Source organism: Anguilla anguilla, chromosome 1, assembly GCF_013347855.1.
Source record: "Anguilla anguilla isolate fAngAng1 chromosome 1, fAngAng1.pri, whole genome shotgun sequence".
NCBI classification, from domain to species: domain Eukaryota; kingdom Metazoa; phylum Chordata; class Actinopteri; order Anguilliformes; family Anguillidae; genus Anguilla; species Anguilla anguilla.
This window is the reverse complement of record NC_049201.1, coordinates 56391384-56416713: the sequence shown is the minus strand read 5'-3', so window position 1 is coordinate 56416713 and position 25330 is coordinate 56391384. Positions and strand designations below refer to the sequence as shown.

At 44.9% G+C, this 25330-nt stretch overlaps 1 protein-coding gene across 4 annotated transcripts in view; it reads right to left on the bottom strand.

Annotated features, from left to right (window-relative positions):
- The window catches only part of rbms3 (RNA binding motif, single stranded interacting protein), a 290727-nt gene that overhangs the window by 96467 nt on the left and 168930 nt on the right, over positions 1-25330 (bottom strand). For all 4 annotated transcript variants that reach the window (XM_035411964.1, XM_035411956.1, XM_035411971.1 and 1 more), the window contains one exon: positions 10234-10325. In XM_035411964.1, coding sequence (XP_035267855.1) covers positions 10234-10325 — 92 coding nt within the window. The remainder of the gene's footprint in view (positions 1-10233; positions 10326-25330) is intronic.

Genomic DNA, 25330 nt, shown 5'->3' with positions numbered 1-25330 from the left:
CATCTGCCCACGCTGCCTTCTCCAGCAATGACAGGAAACTCACAAACAGGTAAGAGGAGCCGCTGGAAAGGCGGGGGACCGCTGTGGGCTGGGCAGGGAGAATGCCAGGTGGAAGAAAGCCTCCGCCGCCGCGGCTCTGCAGCAGGGACTCCAGTGAACAGAAACGGGAGAGATAGATGGAGGAAGAAATGCTGGCAGTGTGGAATCTAATCCCCAGTTAATTGGTATGACTGATGAAGACAAATTGAAATGGGACAGCTGAAATAGTGTCTCACGCTGGGGGTGGGGGCAAGGAGGGGGGTGGGGGGGGGGGGCCACTTCCAGTCAGGCAGTGGCTGACAGCTCAGAAAATACTCCCACATCGTTACCATGGTTATTAAAATCGGGTTACACTTTCTAAGAGGATTCCAACTATAAAAACTGCATAAAAGCTTCCTAAGAAATATTGCAGTTTATAAATGTTTGTAAGTGCAAATGCTTATAAACACATGTGCCAACCCACAAAGACTGTAATAGGGTGTGTTATTCACCTCCATCCATATTGTGAATGACAGTACCATAGCATAGGCAATCAGAAAGTCATTCCAATATCCCTTACAATGTAGGCAGTGACATATCCAAAGGTCCACTGCACAGAAGCTATAAGGGGACACATTATGTATTGTTTTATATGTTCATAATGTACCAGTAATTAGACTAGAATGCAAATAGCTCCAAGTGAATAAATGAACTCCACAGTGTGATGCACTCTTGACACTGTCATACATCACCGTCAAGACATCAATCATCATATTCGGCTCAAACCCCTGCCACATCGCTGGGAAGGATCGCTGCCCTCCAGTACTGCTCCTCCTACACCCCGACACATCACCGTGGGATAAAGCCTTCACATGGTATAAACACGACACCCGCAAATCCACATCAGGCACAGCCTTTTACATTCACACACAGAAAAACCTTTATGTTACTCATACTAAGCCACACATGTGCACACACAAGTACATACACTAAAGCAAACACAGGCATGCAGACACATACAAACACACACACACACACACACACACGCACACACACATGCACGTACACACATGCATGCATGTAAACACGCACGCAAAAACACACACACACACACACACACACAAGTAAATTCAGGCATGCACACACGCACACGCACACACACACGCACACGCACATGCGCGCACACACACACACAGACACACACACCATGTTCTGAGAGGACAGATCTGTGAGCCTGTGATTATGGTAGAAGAGGCAGTGATGTTGATGCGGGGGTACAGCAGCCAGCCCGACAGTCAGACAGTCAGCTCTCCGAACCTCGGCGAGCGCTCGGATCTCTCTGACAGCTTTATCCTCACGCGCTTTCAGCCGCGTCGGCTGTAAAGATGAGAGAAGCGCGGACAGCGCGTTCACACGGCGGCACTGACACAGTCCGTCTCTCGGCCTGTCAGGCCTAAAAAAAAAGACTATTATGTTCATCAGATATGTACTATAAGATTTAGGAGCCATTCCATTGTTTGTGAATATAAATGCCGTAAAAGTGCACATCATGTCATAAATAGTAGGTAGATCTAACCATAAAGGCGGTAATTTATTCATCATTTCACAGCTGTTATTTTTCAGTAATTTACCTCAGACTGTGCTCTGCCTCACCTTTTTGGCTGACCGAAGACTAATTAGATTGTTCAGCCACTTCAAGCCATTGGTGACCCCCCAAGAAAGAATCACAGACTCGGCAGATCAAATCTACTCACGTGAAAACACACACACACACACACACACACACACACACACACCATCCGAAATGTTCAGTGACAGTACACAACTGAGAAGGAGGAGGACACTATAATATGCGCAAAGACTGCACATTGTGTGTGGATCTGCACGCATGCATTCAATCAGGCCATTAACATGCAGCTGAAGGCAGACGCTGGGTACCGCTCTCTCTCCCTCTGCCCGTCCCTGGCTTGTGAACACTGTGTAGCATGTGTGAGAGTGGGCAGACTGCTAACACTCTGATTAATGTGACACTTCTCATTTCACTCTGACCAAGGCCATATGCTTGACTCAACACCAGACGAGACGCGCACAGGAGTCAGTGATGAATGAATGATCAAAAATGAAAGATACAATTTGTAGTAAAGAGGCCATGTGCCGAGAATGAAGAAAAATATGCCCCAGAGAGGGGAAGGTGGGGTCCACCCACTGATCCGGCTGCTGTTCCTGACATGTCAGGGCTACTGAAGCCTGGCCTGAGAGGCCAAATTGTTTAATGCTTACATTTCCATCCAGACCCTTAACCTCCGGATTCACATAATGATTCACTTAACCGTTCCAACACAGCTGCCCAGATTTAAAGAGTATGACCTTATATTCACATCAAATTGGAAAAAGTCATTATACATTATATTACCGCATTTCTTTAATTTAACTGAGCAGTCTAGCTAGAAAGCTAGTGACTGAACCCCAAGTTAACCAGTAAGTTTGCCAGCAACCTAACTCATGACTAGAAATGTAGCAATTGGCTTGTTAGGCAAGCAAACATTTATGCTGAAAAATAAATCGAACAAAATAACCTAAATTCATCTAAATTCAATAGAGTAAGGTACTTGACCCAGTCCCTTGACCCTGTGAGACTCAGACATTGATGTATTTTCAAGCCTATTCTGAGTGTAGACAATCTTAGTAACGGTTGAAAATATTTCACTCCAAATATGTTGCTAAAATATAGTAGAGGGCCTGAGGAACTGGGAAATGTTGTTCTAAGCTGAATGGTGAACTGAATGGCAAAAATGGTGCCTGGAATGCAGGAAAAAAAATGCAGCATTTTTGCAACAGTGGGTCTCACAGGGTTAACTGTTAACCACAACTCTGAGGCTCAGTTCTCAGGCAGAGCACTGCCAGCGTATGCTCTGGGCAAGGTACTTAACCTGAATGACTTCAGTAAATATCCAGCAGTATAAAATACCACGGTGTCCTTTTTAAAAATGTAAAAGTTTAGACAGCCGATGCCAGCTCTCATTCAGCTGGGGGGCTGTCGAGCTGGGCACCCCATCTCTAATGAAAAACGGACTTTCTCTTTGTGCTGTCAGGTGAAGTACAGGGTAAGGGTATAGCTCTCCTTTCCATGCTCTGACAAGCACAGACAGTGGCACACAGAAAAGTCCTATAGGCAAAAACTTGAAACCTTTGGATCTGTGATTTTTCTTAATTTGTTTTGGACTTATACTTTGCAACGTTACGTTCAATGAAGGTTTTAGCATTTGAAGAAAGTGTATATAAACACATTATAAAACACAGGATAAAATTTAAGACAATAAGAAAAACATTTCAGAACAATTAGATACATTATGTTATGTTATGATTTTTATTACGCATACCTGCAAAAAGCAGAAAGGTCACATCAAAATTCCACTGTGGTGTCAGTGAAATTTAATATTTTTCAGCCACCTTTTTCCTTCCAGCAGACTCTTTGGAAAGCCATTCCCAGGGTCCATTTTCCTGCAGTGATGCTGGGTCTGTGAGAGTTCTGACTCCCTTTGAAAGGTATGTGAAAATGTGCCTGTAAAAATGCACCGAAACATGACTGATCGATTAATCGATCAGTTTGATAATGTGCCCATAAATGGATTAAATAGAGCAAGAAATCCGGAGGGAAACCTCCACTACACCCTCAGAAATTTAACTAAAATTATTTGGACCATGCTACCCTTATCCAAGCAACAGAACTCTGGCTAATGTCCAAGCATGAGAGCCAATACAAACCTGGACAATGCATCTACCCCGCCCACCCCAAAAAATAAATCCACTTTAATCCAAGCGGCTGTGATTAAGTCTCTCCTCAGTTAAATCAAATGTGTACAAAAATCTCAAAAGTTCCGTTACTACCAGCAGGACATTTTCAGAAGCATTTGCTGCAATTAAAGGAAAAGGAATAAAAGAAACCATATAAAATACTGAAGGGATAGATTAGACGGAGGGTGGTTTGGCGTAGCGTAGCTTAGCCGAGCAGTAATCTGCTGAGTCTTTACAGAGGGCTCTGAAGAGCACACAAAGTTTGGAGCGGAGCAATTACCAGCCACATCCCACCCCCGGCTCTCTAACACAGGCCGTTAGGACCCACAGACCCACGGCACCTTTTCAACTATTCAACCTGCTGAGAGAGCTGAAAAAACATTCCCCCTTTAAACCTCAAACTGTCAGACACAGGAGGAACATTAAAGGCCCAAAACGCAAACAGAGCCGCTATTTAATTCAACATTTAATATTGCACAATGTCCCTTTTAATTCAGCCAAATAAACTGTAGTAAAATGGATTATGGGGTATTCAAGGTCAAAACTGTTTCGCAGCATAATAGTATTTTGCAATGCCACAGCACAAAAAGGATTAACTGACGTGTTCCATAGTTTCATAATAATCAAACATTCACCGCTTGCCTGGCCTGTTCAAACATACATTCAAGCATGGTTGAAAAACTAGAAGACATGTTTTTAATTAAATGCTGTATCCAGTTATTGTCGTGATGTATTTACCATACATGTCATTTATGCAATGGCTTCCTACAGCTGCCAAAGATATTAACTCTTCTGTACAGTACATGATGCCGGTACTGGCCTCACAGGTCTTATAATAAATATTTATATTTCATACGCAGCTCAAGTGCATCTCGAGTCTACTGCTATGAATCCAGGTGATATCTCTTCTGCTGCTACAGAATTATTGCCATTACTTTAAGCTATATATGCTACCCACAACTTTAGCTGTTTATATGAAATATACTCTGAAACACTTCCTCAACAAAAAAAGGCTGTGTATAATAAAATGTGAAAGATTCATACGCCATAAGTGTCTGTACAGAGGTGTGAGAAGGGCAGTCTCTCAAAAAGTTCAAATGCGTATTTTTCCGGGGTTTGTAATAAAAGACACTGTAAAGTCGGTAAACCCAAGGCCTTTTAAAATCCTTTCTGGAGCAATTTCAAAACCGATATGTGTGCTGAAGTATATATGCAAACTAAGGTATGGCATCAACTCCAGAGAACAACCATGAATCAGCTTACATTCAACTGATATGACCTGTGTGTGTGTGTGTGAACTCTTAATGTGGGACGTACACAGACACACAGACACACACACACACACACACAGGCTATATAACCTTTAAGAATACAGGTGGAGCCATGGTTAAGGCACTAACTTTTAGACATGAAGGTTGCCGTTTTCAAATGGTAGCGAAGCATGTTGTAAATTGCTCCAATAGGACATTCTCATTTATAAATTCAGGGATTCTATATTCTTTCAAATACAATGTTCAAGTATTTTTTCAGGACTTCCACTGACAATTTTTTAAGTTTTCAGAGACATTATTTATAAATCAATTATCTTTTTTTAGTGCTTATATAACCAGTTCACACTGTCTGTAGTAGACAACATTTATTACGTGCAAAAGTACCTGTCAGTAAATACATAGAAATTTGATATTTTAGTTGTAAAGGACCTGTGTTGATACAGGAAATGCATAAACCAATGGAAAATAAAGTACAAAAACCTTTCAAGGCCTTACTACAGATTGCATTTTGGCTAAAGGATTTACTGAATGAAATCTCAGAACACTGAATCAAATTGAAAAAATTACGAGCCAAAATCCATCTAGGATCAAATCGGCAGCCATAAATTTCCATTGAAATCAAAGTAATGATTACATTAAAGTGAGGTACAGTAACTCTTTATTATCTGGAGGGAAGGGGGGGGGGAGACTGAAACAGATGAGAGGTGTGATCTGAGTCAATGTTTAGATTCATTATGGAGGCTGAGCCCAGCTCCTGTACATTAATCTGATACCAGCCTCCCTTGGCTCTTCACTAAATAGACCATATGCTGAAAACACGCACCGAAGATAAGCCTGTACACATTTATAAAGATGCTACAACCGCAGAGTCAGACACGGGACGTAATCAGAGCAGAAACGCTGTCTGCAGCAGGAACCTGGAGGGTTAATCTATTCTCTGATCCTGCTGGCCTCCAGCAATCTAACAGCCTGTCTCACAGAGAGGCAGAGAAGGCAAGCAGGGGAGAAAGGAGGGGAAAAAGAGAGCTATTTTCATCCCTCCTCTCTATTAGAGAGAGAGTGGGGAGAAGAGAGAGCGAGAGAGAAAACATAGCATTTCCATAAAAGCTTGCAATTGCCTTAAACCAACAAGGCGTCTAGTTAAACTCCCTCTCGGAAACTGACACTACAATCAGGACTTGGCACCTTGTAATTCACATTGATGCGCTGAAGAAGGGGATGGCAGAGGCCTGTTACTGTGGAGGGGGGGGAGGAGCTTTTATCTATCCAATCATGCCTCAGCTTCCGTACAGCTCGAACCCCTGACAGCGGAACGGCGCGTTTGTTATAGCTCTCTGACACGCCGTCTCGCTCCTCTTTTAAACACTTCTCCTCTGTGGATCTCCTGGACTGTCTTCCCTTTTAAGGGAAAGAAAAAGAGGGGAGGGGAGAGGACGGAGGGAGAGCCAATGAGAGAGAGAGCGAGCATGCGAGTAGAGGTGCAAAGGAGAGACAGTGATGAAGGGCACCGAAAGAGAAAGCGAAGGGGGAAAGAGAGAAAGGTAGCGGAGGGAATGCACAAGCAATTAGAGAGGAAAATCCTGTGTTCTGGAGGAAATGACTGATGCTCCTCTTCAAAGAGGCTCTCCCTCACAGTGGCCCTTTCACAGAGAGCCGGGGCAGAAGGGCACTAAAACAGCTCTATACAGCACAGCAATTACAACCAGGCCCTCTGCCTCTCTCCTGAGGGGAGAGAACTATGAAGGATCCCCCATACAATTCTGCAATCAAAGGCGAGACTGGACAACTGGAGCAGGAAATAAAACACATTTCCACTTAACCATTTCTTGGTTGCTTCTGAGGTATGCCAGAGGAACCTGGTTCCAATCTGAGTTTAGCATTGGACGTTTGATTAGCACGGGTTGTCATGGTCAAGATGAGCCCAGCAGTGGGTGGGTTGGCAAGAAGTAAGAAAGATACTTAACGATATATTATGATGACGATCTTTGATGTTATGGGGCTGTTGGTCCTGGGCCTCCTGTTAAGATCAATGGAGTTACAGTTTCCAGCAAGTAACAATTTTGGCCAAGAACCCAGAAACCTCGAACTTGGCCACAAATGGCTCTCTCAGCAAGGCAATGATCTAAACCACACCTCATAATTAACCAAGAAATGGCAAACTGACCATAAATTTACTGTTTTGCAATGGCTATCTCAGTGTCCAGACTTGAACTTGATCGAAAATGTGTACTTTGAATTGAAGAGGGCAGCCCACAAGCCCAGACCAAAGGATCGGGAAGATAGTGAAAGACACCGTATGGCGAAATGGTCAGAAAGAAGATGACTCAACTGAGTTATGCTTGCAAAGGGAGAGTGCATAAAGAACTGAATACAGCAGTGTTAATAATTGGGAGAGCTATATTTTTTAGGAAAAAGAAATATTGCTTGTTAAACCATTTTTTCTTGAGAGCAATTGCATTAGTATAAAGAACAAAGTTTTCACATCTGTTTGAGCGTAGAGGGACACAGTATATACAGAAAAGTGCCAACAATAATGTTTCTGAAGTTGAGCCAGGCCTCTTGTCTACACATGCACAGGTTCACAGTATGGTGTGTGGCCACTAATGTCTCTTCCTGTGTATCGTCTGTTAGTTCAGTCATCTCCATTGACCAAGGAGCATAAAGCATGACAGATTATCATACGAATGCAATATTTCATGTGATTAAACATGGAGATCTCTGAAATAACCCCACAAATTCTATTCGTATTACTTGATCTCTGGTCTGCACTTTCATCTGCGTCCTAGTCTTTGTGTGTGTGTGTGTGTGTGTGTGTGTGTGTGTGTGTCTGCGTGTGCATGTGTATGTGCACGTGTGTAACATTACCCTGGCCTTGTACTCAGTCATGCAGGGCTGTAGAGGCCATTAGCTGTCAGGATATGATACATCACTCGCACACACTAAGAGCATAGGTGAGCGTTTCTCCACTGAACAACACACCTGAAATCAAGCTATAAAAGGGTAGGAGGAAAAAAGCATGCGGTGCTATCTTGCGAAGCTCCACATCAAACTAGTTTTGACATCCTATCTTGACTGTGAAATGACAAGACACAGACACTGCGGTAAATCAACAAGAGTGGCTGGTTGCTGACAAACCTGTCACTGAAGATTCTCACACACAGATAGGTGAGCACACACACTTACACACTCTTACGCAAACTAGCTCACACATTCACACTCATATAGTACACACACACACACACACACACACGGTCTCTCAATCAAAACTTGAGTACAGCTCACAAACTCTAAGCCACCTGCCCAAAGATACGCATGACTGGAGGTAAGCTGGTCACCCAGCTGGAACCTTCCGGCAGCCTCTGAGGAAACACCTCTTGGAGGCACTGTATCTCTAATGACTGAGGAGCAGAGCGGATAAACTGTCCTGCATAAACTCTAAAGATGGACTGACTGCTTCTCGGTCAATTGCAGAAAAGAAAAAAAAAAGCATACAAAGAAGTGGGAAAAAAAAACAGAAGGGGGAAAAGATGACATGCATTTAAATGGGATTTAAGCCACAGAGCTCATTTGTATTCTACTAGCACTCTCTTACGAATATTGGAGCAAAGACACTTTATGGTAAGAGGCAATGGATGAATCGCTTATTTTAAATGCGCCACACTGGGGCCACTTCCTTTAAATGCACAGTGCTCAGCCGGCTTGGGTACATCTTTATCTAATCCAGACAGAGCACATCAGTCTCCACCTTTCTCCTCCTGCATCTACAGCACCGTCCCCGTGACCATCGCAATCACAATCACGACCACCAGCATCGCCACCGTCACCCTCAACAGCACCATTTGTGCTGCTCATATTTCAAAGCTAAAGATATGGCAGCTTGTCTGAGGTCACCAGACTGGGTCCAGCAGTGCTCTGAACAACAGACACCACACCACGACTATCTGACACACCACTTCCTGTGAATGGTCTCTAAAAAGTCAAATGGGTCACCTTCCATTCTGTATAAACATGCCTCGTACCCCAGCCACCATCCTTACCTGACACAGGATGACACAATGTGTGCAGAAGCAGGTCCATCTATGTGCCCAGCAACATCACCATCACTCAGGTGAGACTCTAGTGAAGTGTGTAAAGCCTAAATACTTTGTTGCACGAGCCTTTCGACAAGTGTCATGAGACAAAAATGACATTTTTCAACTGAACAAAGTGTCACATGTCTCAGTGTCAAACACCTCTAGAATGTCAAACTTTGTGCTGCAATGTGATTGGACAGCCAGTGGGAAAGCTGAAATGTGTTGTCATGGATGTGATTTTTTGCATTCATTACTTTGGTTTTGACTGATGTTTATAAACATGAAGGCGATTAAGGAGAAACTACCAAAATACATAAGAAAGCACCATATGTACGATGTAGGGACAATTGCAGCTAATTAATTTATTTCACCAGTTGGCTGATATCCTAAAATGTTTGAAATGCATGTCTTTATCGTGCACGCAAAGCATCTGCTTAACTAGAATATATCCTCCCTGGTTTTCCATAATCAGGCTTATGGGATGAACTAGTCTCCGTCTTCTTTCCATTCACATCATTTTTTTAAACAAAATTAGATCTAAAATTTCTTCCTCTATAATCTCAACGACTTCATTGGTCACCGCCATGTTTTCAAATGTAAACTAATGAGAAGTTTTATGCCTCTACCATGGAGACAACAGAACCCTCCCTGCAGGCCCTTTCTGAAGTATAAATGGCAAACGTCATGCGACACCTTCATTTTTCTTTCAAGACACTTGGCTGAAAGTGTGACAAAGTATATATTAGACTTAAGAAGCAGCTCCGTTTTATTTTTAGGGAAAATGTAATGCTCACATATATTTATATATCTTCAGAACTCCCCCAGCAGAGAATAAGAAGAGTATAGCCATTAAAATCCCTTACACAAAAAATAAAATAAATTCTAATTAAAGACAAAGGCAAATCTCCTGTTACGCCTCCCAGAGCACCCTGGAGGTGTGGCATCGTCCCCATTAGCCCCGCCCCGGGGGAGGGGATTCATTCTCTATAGACTGCTGTAGAGATGGGAGATCACTGCTGTCTTCCTGTGAGAGGAGCATACTGAAGCCGCAGGTGGGGCACGGGAGCTTAGCTTACCTTGGCCATCTGAGCCTGGACACCGCTGGCCTTGAGCGAAGCCACGGCCTTCTGAGCTGCTGCTGGGCTGTCGAAATCCACAAAGCCATACCCTGCGCAGACACACACACAGAGAGGACAGACACAAGAGCGTGTTAAACATCAACACAAGTTCAGCATTAACACCTACACCCGCAGTATGGCATGTCCCTACATACAGCTGGTCACAGGACGCTTCTTTGTGACCTGTGTGTTTGTGTTTTTGTGTGTCCATGATATAAAAAGCACAGAAATGATGGTGAAAAGTCTGCTGTTACTCCATCTCAGTAACTCAATCCTGGTGGCCTACAGAAGCCTCCGGTAATGTGTATATACATCACACCTCACTTGGGCACCTCAACACCAAAGCCATCATTTAGAAAAACGGTTGAAACCACCTGCAATTGCAGACGCAAATGGCTGTTGCAGGAAAAATCCGTACGAATCCAGCAAGGTCTCAGATTGATTTACCTAAGTTAAGAGTCTCTTGAACTGAAGCCAAATACACTCGGCACAATGATACCTGCACATTTACTTCCTTCAGGTTGGCAATAACAGCCTTCCGTCTAGCAGGAGGAGTTCCTGGAGCACTGTGGAGCACACTGTTATCATGCTTCAGCAAGGCAATGGGACCCCCGCAGTTAAATAACTCCACCGCTCTCTTTGCTGTGGCCACACAACCTTGCTTAAAGACACATAGTAACTGACACAAAACCATACTGTGTGTTTGTTCTTGTCTCCCAGCTATGACCCACACAAAGGTTGGGCCTGTGCCACCATCTCTTTTTATAGAAATGCATCAATCCTGAAAAGTTCAGCATCATGACCAGTGCACTGATTTATGAGTTACTGTTATCCTACCCTTCCTTTGACTACATTTCTCCAAGGTCAGCTCAGTGTTAATTAAAAATATGCGCAGGATTAAAAACATTGACATGTCTGGGGAAGCACTGATCCAGCGGTAATGTGTAATAAAAAAGGATAATGTGCAAAAGCGTCTTGGTGGTTAAGATTCTAGAGAAAATTTGCATTGTAATACAGCAATGCTGTGCCAATGTGCAAAGCCCACAGCGTTAAAAGCCAGGCCAGCCTCCAACACTGACAAAACCAACAGAAACACAGATTACCCAGCCTGTGAGATTTAAGATGGCGGCTTTTTACCATACATTGGGAAATTTTCATGGTTCAGCAACCCTTCCCCACTCTGAGTTCGAGAGGGCTGCGTTAGGTTTGGGGGAGGGTTGTTATGTAGGAGGCGGATGTGATGGACATTCTGGTGTAGTAGGGTTTCCATTCTCTCAGTGTGAAAGTGAACCTGGTACTGCTTTTGCCTCAATAGAAATAAGGACTTCATAAACAGGCAATGTACAGTGATGGGACGAAGGAGTACATTTTATGTTCTCCTTCTTTACTCAGCAGAGTATAAAAGCACCAAAGGGTCTATAATGTGTATAATGAAATTAATGGATAGTGAAAAATACAGGCATTTTTTCCCCTTTTCTAAGCCTACTGCACCATTGCCTTAAGACATTTAAGGGCATCTAGTCTTGTCCCTTGACAAAGCTCTGATAGTTTATCTTAACATGACTATCGAGCACGCTTAAAGTCAATGGTCTGTTCGATAACTGCTTGGCATGTCCAACCAAACACTTTCCCTGAGGTTATTCTCCTCTCTGGAGAGGGGGGGGGGGGTGGCTTTAAATATGGCTCAGCTGCATGGGTTCATCTGTCCATCTGAAATGAGTCTCCCATCTTAACCCAGAAGGGTGGCACAGGCACACACACGCAAACACACACACGTGCATGCACACACAAGCACGCACGTACGCACAGGCACACGCGCGCACACACAAACACACACGCACGCACGCACGCATGCACAACTGCACACACACACACACAAACACGTGCGCACAGGCATACAAATGCATAAAGACAGGAAAGAGAAAGGCTCTTTCTGCACTCCACCTTAAATATTTAATTGAAGCTACTTTTTGAGGAGTCACACTTCAACACCAAACCACACACAGTCATTACACTACTACTCTAGAGTAGCACACAATTCATATAGCATTTCCATCTGTGGCACATGAAGGAACACACACTGTAAGAATTTGTTAGACCAACAGCCATGATGAAAGTATGCCAGCATGGCCAGAATACGCCATACTATTATGAAAATCACTCGCAAAAATATCATTCTGAACAGACACATCAGATACAATGCGCTATGTCTCACTGTATAATTGATAGTTTTGTATAAACCCTGGAATTGGACATAACCAGCTAGTTGCTAACAAACTAGCAAGTGCAATGGAGCTCTGGAAAAATATGACACTGGAGTTAGTTCTGCTTTGCAATTCAGGTTTCCACTTCACTTGAAATGTTGAGCTTGCACTTGAATTAAAATTGCCATGGTAACCAAACAGCACTAGTAACTTAACTGGATAGAAAAATGAGAAAAGGTGACTGAGCAGCATATGTGGCAGTGTGATCTGGAACAAGTGTCTCTCAGTAGTTTCAGCCAGGGCAGTCACTTTATCTCTTTCTATAAATAAAATTTCATTGGTATGACTGAGTCTAAATTGACTTGCGATGAGGAGTGCCAAGCAACAGACTCCAAATCTGCCTTCTGTGCATACGGTCTATCCTATGTGTCAGAGGCCAGCTTCCACATTTCATAATTATGTGCCCAGCTGGCTCGGAATCTACAATGTAAAGCCAGACTTAGGCCATAAAGAAACATGACCAGGAAGTAGGCACTCAAGGAAAGAATGTACAATGCCACATTTGGAATATTGTAAAGGGGAGGGGGGAGAATGAGAGAGAGGGAGCACAAGAGAGAGGGAGGGCTCATTTAAATTAGGTCAGTTTCTAAGAAAGCACATTTCTGTTGCACGTCAGCCAGAGACATGATGCGAGCTTTGGCAGTGTGCAGATGAGGGTGCTAAATGAGCCAACAGTCGGCACTCACACATTTTGTCTGTAGTGTGTGTGTGCGTGTGCGTGGTGCGTGTGTGTGTGTGTGTGGGGTGTGGGATGTGTGAGTGTGGTGCGTGTGCATGTGGCGCGTGTATGTGTGTCTGCGTGTGTGTGTGTGGTATGTGTGCGTGTATGTGTGTGTGGTGTATGTGTGTGTGCGCATGGTGTGCATGTATGTGTGTCTGCGTGTGTGTGTGTGTGTGAGTGTACTAGGCTCATCATTAATTTTAACAGCTGATGGCATATGCATGCTGGTCTTCACTCTGGAGTGTGGTTATGAGACTGCAGCAGAGCAGAGGAAAGGCTGCAGCTAAGAGGGGTCTGATGCTAAGACAGGGACGCTCAGCTCTAAGGAGCTCTGGGGAGGTGCAGCTTGGCAGGTCTGGGACCACTGGGGTTTTTCACCTCTGGGTGTGACCGAGCCAAGTGGGGATCTGGCTGGAATGTACTGTAAAAAGTACACACACAACCTGCACCTACAGTACAGTACGCTACACTGCACACTTCAGGGACCTGAGCCGAGCCCCGGGTGTACCAGAACCCTTCTCATTTTTAATATACTGCGTTTTTGGGCTTTTGCTGGACTGGCAACACCTGACGAACCACACGGTGAGGACTGTATATTTTGGGAAATGGGCCGGATGGCGTGGAGTGGAAACGCTCGCGGTAACAGAGAGGAAGTGAAAGCCGCGAGCTCGGGCTCCGCTCGCCCTGCCTGAAGCAGCACAGCGGTCCGGGACGGGGAGGAGCGGCTCCAGGTGAGATGGAGGCAGAGACGGGAGATGGAGATCTGCAGTGTGGTGCCTGAGATAAGGCCGGCACTGGCAGGCGGAACGAAGCTGCAATCAAGCCCCAGGTTAATTGAGTGTGACTTTAATGCACAAGACTGACAGGGAATTCAGGGAGGATGGAGAGATCTGCCGATTACCCAGCAGCACTTCTGAAAACTTCATCATGCTATCGTCATTTCTACAGCTGCTAATGGATTTAACCAACAACTTTCTTGATGGACACTGTGCAAATGATGGACTTTATTTTGCCGTTCCAACATTCCTGTAAAATGACCAAATCCCAGCAAGCTCAAATAACCTCCACGTTTCAGTGAAGCAGCACAACTACTCTGTTTCCTGGCTCTATATTCAGGATTAACCCAGTCTCTTCACTCAAGATTACCACAGTCTCTGTATACCAGATTACCCCAGTCCCTGCAATCCAGATTAACCCAGTCCCCTTTTCAGAGGCACATCTGAGACTGTTAAATGGGAAACATTCAGCTTTGCATTCTGCCCATCCCCCATAATTCCCTGCCTGGGAGGTTCTGACTGCTGGCAGCAATTTTGGGTGCTGTCTGTGGTGATGTGTTAGCTTCCTGACCCCTTTGTGAAAATGTATAATGAAAATCATCGGCATTTCAAATTACTAAAACTGCTACTGGAGGTCAACTGGCATCAGTGGTGATAAAATTGTGACAGATTGAAAGACCAGTGCATATATCTGCTCTGTGACTGTGTTTGTGTGTGTGTGTGTGCAGTCACCAGTCTGTGTGTATTTGGTGGGGGGCACACAGGAAATGGGAGCTGTACACTGACTGACAGTGACCCTCATCCTATCTGAGTTTGGATTTAAGCATTCATAATGCACGGCATAAAGAAGGCATAAGGAAATGAGATAGCCCCACACATTGCATGTAGCTTGTAGGACTATACGGTGTATCTACGGTGTAATGTATATACAGTTTATTTGGATGATGTCTTACATTTTTTACACCCCTGAAAGTTTACCAATGCCTTTTTTCAGGATAACAGCAACCCCCAGGAAGGGAATACAAACTGTAACCTTCCGGTTAAGAGGCCAATTTCCCCCCACAGATATAGCTGAACTCACAGGGCTGAGCAGTAATAGTACACAGTGGGATTCCTGAAAGCTAAAAGCATACAGGTGCGCCATGAGCTACAGCACTGCTACAACTGCATCTCTGCTTCACACATACAGGAGCGCTACGAGCTACAGCACTGCTACAACTGCATCTCTGCTTTACGCATACAGGAGCGCTACGAGCTACAGCACTGCTACAACTGCATCTCTGCTTTACACATACAGGAGCGCTACAAGCTACAGCACTGCTACAACTGCATCTCTGCTTCACACATACAGGAGCGCTACGAGCTACAGCACTGCTACAACTGCATCTCTGCTTCACACACACAGGAGCGCTACGAGCTACAGCACTGCTACAACTGCATCTCCGCTTTACACCTACAGGAGCGCTACAAGCTACAGCACTGCTACAACTGCATCTCTGCTTTACACATACAGGAGCGCAACAAGCTACAGCACTGCTACAACTGCATCTCTGCTTTACACATACAGGAGCGCTACGAGTTACAGCACTGGTACAACTGCATCTCTGCTTTACACATACAGGAGCGCTACGAGCTACAGCACTGCTACAACTGCATCTCTGCTTTACGCATACAGGAGCGCTACAAGCTACAGCACTGCTACAACTGCATCTCTGCTTTACACATACAGGAGCGCTACAAGCTACAGCACTGCTACAACTGCATCTCTGCTTTACACATACAGGAGCGCTACGAGCTACAGCACTGCTACAACTGCATCTCCGCTTTACACCTACAGGAGCGCTACGAGCTACAGCACTGCTACAACTGCATCTCTGCTTTACACATACAGGAGCGCTACGAGCTACAGCACTGCTACAACTGCATCTCTGCTTTACGCATACAGGAGCGCTACAAGCTACAGCACTGCTACAACTGCATCTCTGCTTTACACCTACAGGAGCGCTACAAGCTACAGCACTGCTACAACTGCATCTCTGCTTTACGCATACAGGAGCGCTACAAGCTACAGCACTGCTACAACTGCATCGCTGCATTACACATACAGGAGCGCTACGAGTTACAGCACTGGTACAACTGCATCTCTGCTTTACACATACAGGAGCGCTACGAGCTACAGCACTGCTACAACTGCATCTCTGCTTTACACATACAGGAGCGCTACGAGCTACAGCACTGCTACAACTGCATCTCTGCTTTACACATACAGGAGCGCTACAGCACTGCTACAACTGCATCTCTGCTTTAGACACAAACAAATGTTACATTGCTGTACTTTAGTCTGGATGCACACAAGCACATGCACACATGTCCGCACAATGGCACAAAGCCTGTACTTGCAACCCAGAGTGATTCTCTGTGTCTCTCATCTCATTCTACCCATAATCCCCCCTCCCATCTCATATCTCCCAATTGAGTTAAATGTTTATTTTTCGCTTGATTACCAACACCGATTGAATATATGTATTCTCTGCGGCTATTTAATGCTTACACTGAGTATGCATGTACATTTTAATTCAGTAAATGGATGTTTGCTGTTGAAAATGCAAATCATCCAATGCATTGATCAGCCTTACCCGTGTCGTCTACAAGTCCTCAGCCATTGCTCATAAATCTCCTTATCTTTCTCAGATCAATATTCATAAGGATTTTACTGTGAGAAATTTGGTTAGAGTCCAGAATATAAATCGAACAGCTCTTTTAAACAATAATACGCTTCACTTTCCCCACCTTCTTTCTCAAGGTCAGCAGAATTCTTCAACAAACTACAGTAAACCTAAAACCCTCACATTGCAATAATTATGTGGTGGATTTATGAAAAAGAAATTCAAGGATGTAAAATACATTTGAGCACTGTTTAAAAAGAAACTTACAAAGGATGAATTAAACCTGAGCACTGTTTAAAAAGAACTTTACAAAGGATTAATTGTTTCTGGAGGATCTGTTCAGTGGAATTACTTTTCTAGAGATTTTTTTTTTTTTTTGCTCTTTCCAAAGGGAAAGCTAAAGCTTCACATTTTACTTAGCAGAATTACACAAAACCAGGGAGAGATGGAACAGCTGGCTACTCAAACAGTAGAGCATCTTGCAACAGAGCTTGAGACATGTGACACATATTACACTAATGAGCAAACACTGATAATATTTGCACAGACATCTTGAGAACATGCAATGTTGGTACAACTAAAGACAACAATAGTGTTTGTATTACTGGGTAAGACTGGGTGTGGCTGGGCCCTGTAGCTGTATGACGACAACTGTGAGGCAAATGAGTTTGATAAAATGACATTTGAATGGACAATGAAAAGCATTTCATAGACTTTTAAAATATTTTGCAAGTGTTTTTATCAACCAAATGTGGGCAACGTGTGGAAAATCTGACCCAACTTCAGAAATGCAGCAAAATGTTATAGTGAAGAGCCTTCAAAAACTAAAACTTAAATCAATCAAAATGAGTAAACAACAGCAGCAGCAGGAGATTTGGGGATTTTGAGGGCAGCACATGTAAACGGTTGTATCTTCGGTTCACAAAGTGGAGTTTGACCTTTAACCCTTGATCAGACAGGAAGAATCCCTGGTCTCCCAGCACTTGGGCCAGAGGGAGTTTCTGTCTCCACAAAAATGTTAACATTCCTCGCCAGGAAACGCCATGACATCCCTCAAGCACAGAGAGTGGAGAAAACACCACAGGACTGTGCGCGCGTGTGTGTGTGTGTGTGTGTGTGTGTGTGTGTGTGTGCGTGCGTGCGTGCGTGCGTGCGTGGGGAGGGTTCTAAAATTGTTCTGTGGCATTCTGGGAAGGATACCACTGGAACTCGCATTGGTCTGGAAGTAACCCCAGGAGAAGACATGTCCACACAGCTGCTACATCTAACCCTCCACCCCTCTCATGTTGAACAGCAACCAATGATAAATAAAACAGGGTTTTGGGAAGTGTCCTTGTGGCCGGCATCCACCAAACCAGCAGTCATCGTGTGTAAACTGGGGGGAATAAAAATATCTTGGGGCGAGGAACATCTGCCCAGCCTGTTTCTGACGTCATGGTGAAAGATGTTGTCTGAGGGTGGGAGCGCAGACCACACCAGGCAAAGCTGCAAACGCCAGGCAGCTAAACATGAGAGAGTCACACTCAAATTCATACTTTACCACACACATATACACACTAAAACATACATTTGCATAAACGCACTCCTCTACACGCATGCAAGCACGCAAAAACTCACATTCACATACACAGTCATAATTACATACACATGCATGCACTCGTATATACAAACACCAGACCTGGGTGAAATACATGAGTATTAAACAACTGAATTTGGAAATTATTTTCTTTAATACACCAGCAAAAATAACACCTTGCTGAATTACACCATGCTGAGTGATGAAAGGCCTAAATGGATACAAAGTGCATCTAAGGGCTAACCTTTTAGTCATGGTCTCACACATTTTTGGAAGATACAAACCTGCTTTCCAACACCTCTCTGCCACCATAATGTCTTTGTGTGTGTTTGGAATGGTTTATTTTCCTATTGAATTAGGTAAATGCGGGTGAGGGTTAAGGTGTATACACTACCAGGAGTGCATGTTATAATTAATTCTCAAAATAAAACCATTAACTGTTGTGTTGTCTAAAATTCTATATAAAAAATAATGACAAATATTTCTAATAATTCAAATTTAATAACAGTTACTTTCAAATACATTACAGTAATAGTTAAAGTATCTCCAAATACACAGAAATAGTCATATACCTCGTAAGTGAAAAGCGTAATGCACATATTGACACACGAGTGCACTTTCCCACGTGTGAATACATGCACACATACCAGATTCTAGAAGCTTCCTGAAGACTGCATGCACACGAAACAGAGCTCCAACACGCTTTTCATTCGGCCAATCGTAAGCCACAAAGCACATCTAAGGGGCAAACTCACTCAGACAACTCAGAACATTGGCCCAGATTCAATCAGCATCCATCCTTAACTTCGACTGGCAAATAAAAGCCCGAATGATTTTGTTTTTTCTGTGCAAACACAGTCTGATGAGCTCAGCAATCACTAAATCTAACTTGCCAAACTGAGTATGTGAAGATGAAGTGTAATGCTTGCGTCGCATTGTCAAAATTAAGGACAAATCTTGGTTCAATAGCAGCCCCTGTCAGCTCCAGACAGTCCTCTGCATTATTGTGGTCTCTGTTTATCAGGGCGGGTTAGAGAGGAATATGAGGGTGCGTCTGACAGGTGTGCCAGCTGATCAAACCCAGCTGCTCCTCTCTCACCTTGCTTTCTCATCCACACGCCAGAGAACGGATGCTGACGTGCGCACTGAAATCTGATATGGCAATGGGGCTTTTACGGATGACTGTTGGACATCACGAGTATGTTAGTACAACAGGGTAATGTGGCTATTATGGACATTTATTAGCCTCTATTTGCATGTCTACATGCTGTTCTCAATGTGCATGTTCTTCTAAAGCATAACTGTCAGAAAACACATGAAACCTAAATAATTACTATTGAATGTATACTCATAATTTTGTACTGGTTTTCAGTTTGATATTCTGACTGTCACCATACCAATTTTCATGAAGTTGCTGATATCCATTTAATGTATCTAAACATGCTGGTGTGTATAAAATAAATTAATAAATAATTTCATATGACTGCAAGTGCATTATGCTGCTGTACCTACTGTATATTCCTGATGGCTATAATGTCATATGAAATAATATCATAATAGCATGTGAATTGAACAATAAAACACTTACGACCGCCTCTTTTCAGTTCCGTGCCTTGCCATAGTCATAACATTATGACATTAAGACATTTTTAAGTGTTCGAGACCAAAGAACAAAGAGAGCTGCTGTGGGTTGATCTCATCTGCTCGTGACACCAGAACACATCAAAGCACCAGAGAAAATCAGGAGACAAAAGAGGGAAAGGTCTGGGGTTTAGAATAAGATCACTTACGATGGCCGCAGAAATGCACTGATAATGAGCGAACGCGGCTGCAGCACACACACGGACAGCGTCGGCAGCCAGGCGGCTGAGACCCGTGCGCTGGAGAGAGAAAGCGGAGCGGGCGCTGACTGCAGCATAGCCACAGACAGCGTCGGCAGCCAGGCGTCTGAGACCCGTGCGCTGGAGAGAGAAAGCGGAGCGGGCGCTGACTGCAGCGCTGGGGCGTCCGACGCGCTGGAGCGTAGCGGGATTTAGGGCCTCCACGCTCGGCCGCGGCGCGTTAGCTTTAATGCGCAACCTTGGCGTGTTCGGGGCGCCTCGTTTAAAGAGCGCTTGTGAGAATGATGAAGGCCGTTAATTACCGCTGCACAGCTCTCCTGGTGCCTCCCCGAGCGTTAGACTGCATCCACTGAGCTGCTGAACAGCCCGTCACCGAGACCCTGACGCTACAAACCCTGTCACTTAAGCCAATTAATTCGGTTATCGTTACGCCAACTATGTCTGATCAAAGTCCATGTTGACAGACACAGCTAGCTATGACTGGGCTTCTATGAAATATATCTCACTGTATATTCCGTATGTGTGAGCGTCTGATGGTGTTTAAACCGAATCCCTCTCATATTTCTCATATTGAAGCTTATATTTCACAGAATATTGGCTGGAATACTGGCAGTGTGCTGCCATTGGTAATTATTAAAATTCTTGAAGATAATCCGACCTTTGCCATCCTCACGTGGCACCAGTGCTCGTGTCAACAAGTGAATTCACCATAATGTGTGCTGCTCTTAAGAGCTGATCAGTAGTTATGCCATTTTACAGAATATAGCCCAAAGCAGATTGACCTTCCTACGGACATCCACCAAAGGTAGCTGTGCAGGGGGGAATATCAATATGGACAGACAAATAGAAGTATATGTCTGGGCATGATGTCTCGGGGGTGGGTGCTCGAAACGATAAACTGCCCCAGTCAATAAAATCTAATGGCAGAGTTCTGCTGTCACCAATCAGATTGCAGTAAGCCTCTGCCAAAAAAAGTTGACTGAGTTTCCAGAAACTGAGAGACTGAATGTCCAGAATGAGACTATGGCAAACCCTGTTAATGCAGTTCTACCTCAGCCTGGACCAGAGGTAGGCTACACTGGTCCTGCAGTTTCTGGTTTTTGTTCCATCTAAGCTTGCCTGCTAGTTTGACTGATTATTAGGAGTCTGAGCCTCAATATTCAGAGCCTGAATGGTGACTTGCCTCAGACCTCCAACACACGGTCACCTGGATTCAATAAGGCTAAGAATTAATCCAATTATACAGCTATGGGTTTAGACGGAGCAAAAACCAGAAACTATAATACCATGGGTGCCAACCTCAGGACTGGACATGGAGCCAGTACTTTCCTTACAGGTGTGGTAGCTTGCAGGAACACTGTCTCCCCCTGGATGGAACACCTGCCAATCACAGGGGTCTTACTCACAACCCATGCCTGCGATGCATGCCAAGCAGAGAGGGACAGGGCCTTGTGTGACTAGGCTGAGCACAGAAGCCACAACCTCCCAGTGTCAGGGTATACAGGGCGACCACAGTGCACAGTTCACAGGAACCCAACACACTCAAGCAAAGTGAAACAGAATGAGTTGCTATTTTGCCGAAGACCTATGTCCAAGAATTAGGATTTCCAGAATTTTCCCTCGCCCGCGTGAGAGCCAAGAAAAACTCTACTTGAAGGCCAAACTTGAAACCAAAGTGGACATTATCATCATGTTGCTCCCTGGCAGAGTATCGGAACGCAAGTTAGCGGAATCAGTTGTAACAATACAGCAGTTTGTCCATGATAATCTCCAACACGGTGAGTGCCTCTGCAAATTTTCTGTACGCCTCAGTGATGTATTTCTTCCCATAACACAGAAGGCGATAACCCTTCAGTAGCGCTTAAGGAAGGAGACATCATTTCCATCCCGAAGAGGCCATTCCCCTGCAGAGGCAGCGCTGCCCCTGATAGCCCCGCACAATGAATCAGAGAAAGCCTTCGCAGCCCCCAGTCATGTTGCTCAAAATCTCAAAACAGGGGGAAAAAAAAGGAGGAGAAAAAAAGGCCCGCGGGCGGAGCTTCCTGTATACAGACTCCGCTCTGTTCCTCAGGTCACTGAACTCCGGGTTCCGTGTGCGAGAACCGCCATGCGGCCAGCGGGCTGGAAACTGGGGGATGTGCAGCGGTCAACAGGAAGTGGACGGGGACAAAAGGTCTGAGCTATGGAATGCGCCGAGAGAGGGCTATTTATGATGCTCCGCCCAATTAAACAGCACTCTGGAGGAAAGCCAGCTGGAACTATGGGGGGTCTTGCTTCTGGAGAAGGGAACGCACATACACACACACACCACACACAGACACGCACATGTATATATATATATATACACACTGCATGCTATATACGTAGATATTTTTATATATATATATATATATATACATACATACACACACACACACACACATAAATTACATTAGCAATAAAAAACCTTTTACAACAGCGTTGAAGTGCCAGCATTTTTTCCCTCCTGGCGGTCACCCATGTATTCTGAGTGATGGTTCTCAAGGCCGGCTAATTAAAATGGTAAACACAATCCCAAACTGACTCGGTTTATGAACACGAGGCCTCTTCTGTGAAGAGGGCCCTCTTACGGGAAGCGCCTTTTTTTTTCTTTTTTTTTTGGGAACGCAATTTGGATGCGGTTTAGCCATTGGCTCTCTTTCACTTCTCATGAGCACAGAATTCACTCTTCAAAGGGCACGAGCAGAGCTGGAGAGAGCCTCTCAACTGTGCCGGGGAATTGTACTGCACAGACAAACATTTTTATCTATTGCCTGTAATGAGAAACCAATAACTGAAAAACATAACAAACCTCCTTCCTCTCTCACCCACTCAAACATGCAGGACGCAAGTGCAGAGGAGTGTGAGGTCATAATTTGGCACTACCTTACAGAGCTGTTAAACTTTAAGGGAGCAGAAGAGTGGCAGATCTGTGCTTTACTGAAGGCGCGTCATATAAACCTTTGCATGTGCACATATGTTTCAGAGCAGGCTGACTGTATAATTAAGCACATGGACAACGTTGAGTGGCCGCACTGCGCAGCACCACATTCCCAGATTCCAGGCCATTTAATTACAGACTGATAACACGGGGGGAGAAAGCACACACGACCTCTCAAGGTCAAACATTCGGGCCGCTGTATTAGTTTCCCTGAAGAGCACGCTGAAAAAAAGAATCACATGGAGCGCCAGGAAATATCTGCGGTAAAATGAGAACTGAAAAGCTGCTTTCTCACAGCGGTTTCCGTCGGTCACCAGAGGGATATAAAGATGGAATGAATGAGAGAGAGAGAAAGAGGAACTAAAACATTATAATGATACAAAGATAAAGGAAAGACAAAGATGGACGTAGAGAAGCAGCGACAGAGGCACACAGAGGACGCGGTAAAGGAACCTGACTTATGACCAATAGGGTGCTGGTTCAATTCCCAGCTGTGGCACTGAAGTTGTACCCTTGAGCACGATACTAAACCTCGATACCTGCAGTAAACATGACGACGTATAAACAGATAATGTACAGGGCATGAATCACCCTGGAGAAGAGGCTCTTCTGCGCACATAAAATAGGAAAGAGAATGAGATGGAGAGATGGAGGAAGAGGGAGACGCAGGGACGGAAAGCATGAGAGAGAGACGGCGCTCGCTCTCCTGTCTCCTGCCCCGCCCGCCGACGGCAGTATGAATAAAACCCGGCCTGACGGCAGTCTCCAAGCAGCCCATGCTCATCTGAGCCGTCCGTCTCTTCACCAATAAAGTCACCAGCAGCCTCGCCTTGACATGAAGGTCACATTCTCTACGAGGCTCTCAGTCACTCGCTAGTCATTATGCCGGAACTGACATATACACATTAAAGAAAACATGCACGACCTTTCAAGGTCAAGCATGTGGGTCACTGTGTTAGTGGAGAATATTCTCTTCTCCCTGAAGAACAGATTCTCTGTGGCTTAAAAAAAAAAAAAAGCAATAAAAGGAAATCTGTGCTAGTCAGCGATACTTGGCGGAAACGTGAGACGTGAGAGATGAAGAAGGCCCCGCCTGTCATCGGGCCCATTTCTCTGGACTGTCTGAGGCCGGTCGGGGTGTGAGTCTCAGGAGCTCACTTATCTCAGGCCACAGGAAATGGAGTCTTTTAAAGGCGAGAGTGACCCACTGTGCCTCCCACAGTCCTCCATAATCCTGCTGTGCTGCTGTTAATGGACTCCACAGCTTTCCAAATGAGCTATTTTTGTGTATAGGAAACACATGATTAGAACAGACACGCACACACGAGCACACACACACACACACACACACACACACACACACACACACACACATGAGCACACACACACGCACACACACAAACACACACACGCACACACACACATGCGCACACACACACACAAACACACGTACACACACAAACACACAAACACACACATACACGCACACACACACGCACACACAAACACACGTACATGCACACACAAACACACACACATACACACGCACACACACACACACACACACACACAGACCGTGCACACAGGCTGATATAAATGCTTTACAGCTTCCTGTTGCCATTCTTCTCCGGGTGAAAGGCATTACTCATGGGCGTGATGGAGAGTCTCATTGAGCGCGGGCCTGATCCAGCTCAATCGCGCGCTCTGGCAGAGAGCGGACGTGCCGCCATGGCGCGGGATTGATGGCCCCGGTGCCGGCCGCCACCGCGCCTGCTGCCGCGCGGGCAGATAGATGGGCGGGCCCTCACACAGCCACTGCTGAGTGTGTGTGTGTGTGTGTGTGTGTGTGTATGCGCTAATGTATGCATGCGTGCGTGTGTGTGTGTGTGTGCGTGCTAATGAATGCATGTGTGCGTGCCTGTGTGTGTGTGTATGTATGTGTGCGTGTGTGTATGTGTCTGCTAGTATATGTGTGTGTGTATGTGAGTGTGTTAGTACGTGTGTATGCGTGCATGTGTGCATGAGTGTGTGTGTGTGTGTGTGTGTGTGTGTATGTGTGTGTGCGGTTTTGTGTGCGTGTGAATGTGTGTGCGTGTGTGTGAATGCATGTGTTTGTGGGTGTGCTTTTAGTGAGGGAGCGTGTGTATATGCGCATGCGTCCAAATGTATTTGCGGGAGCACTTCTTCACAGTAGCGTGCGTAACAGCTGACATACCAATCCACATCTACAGGAGAGAGTGTGGGAAATGGAA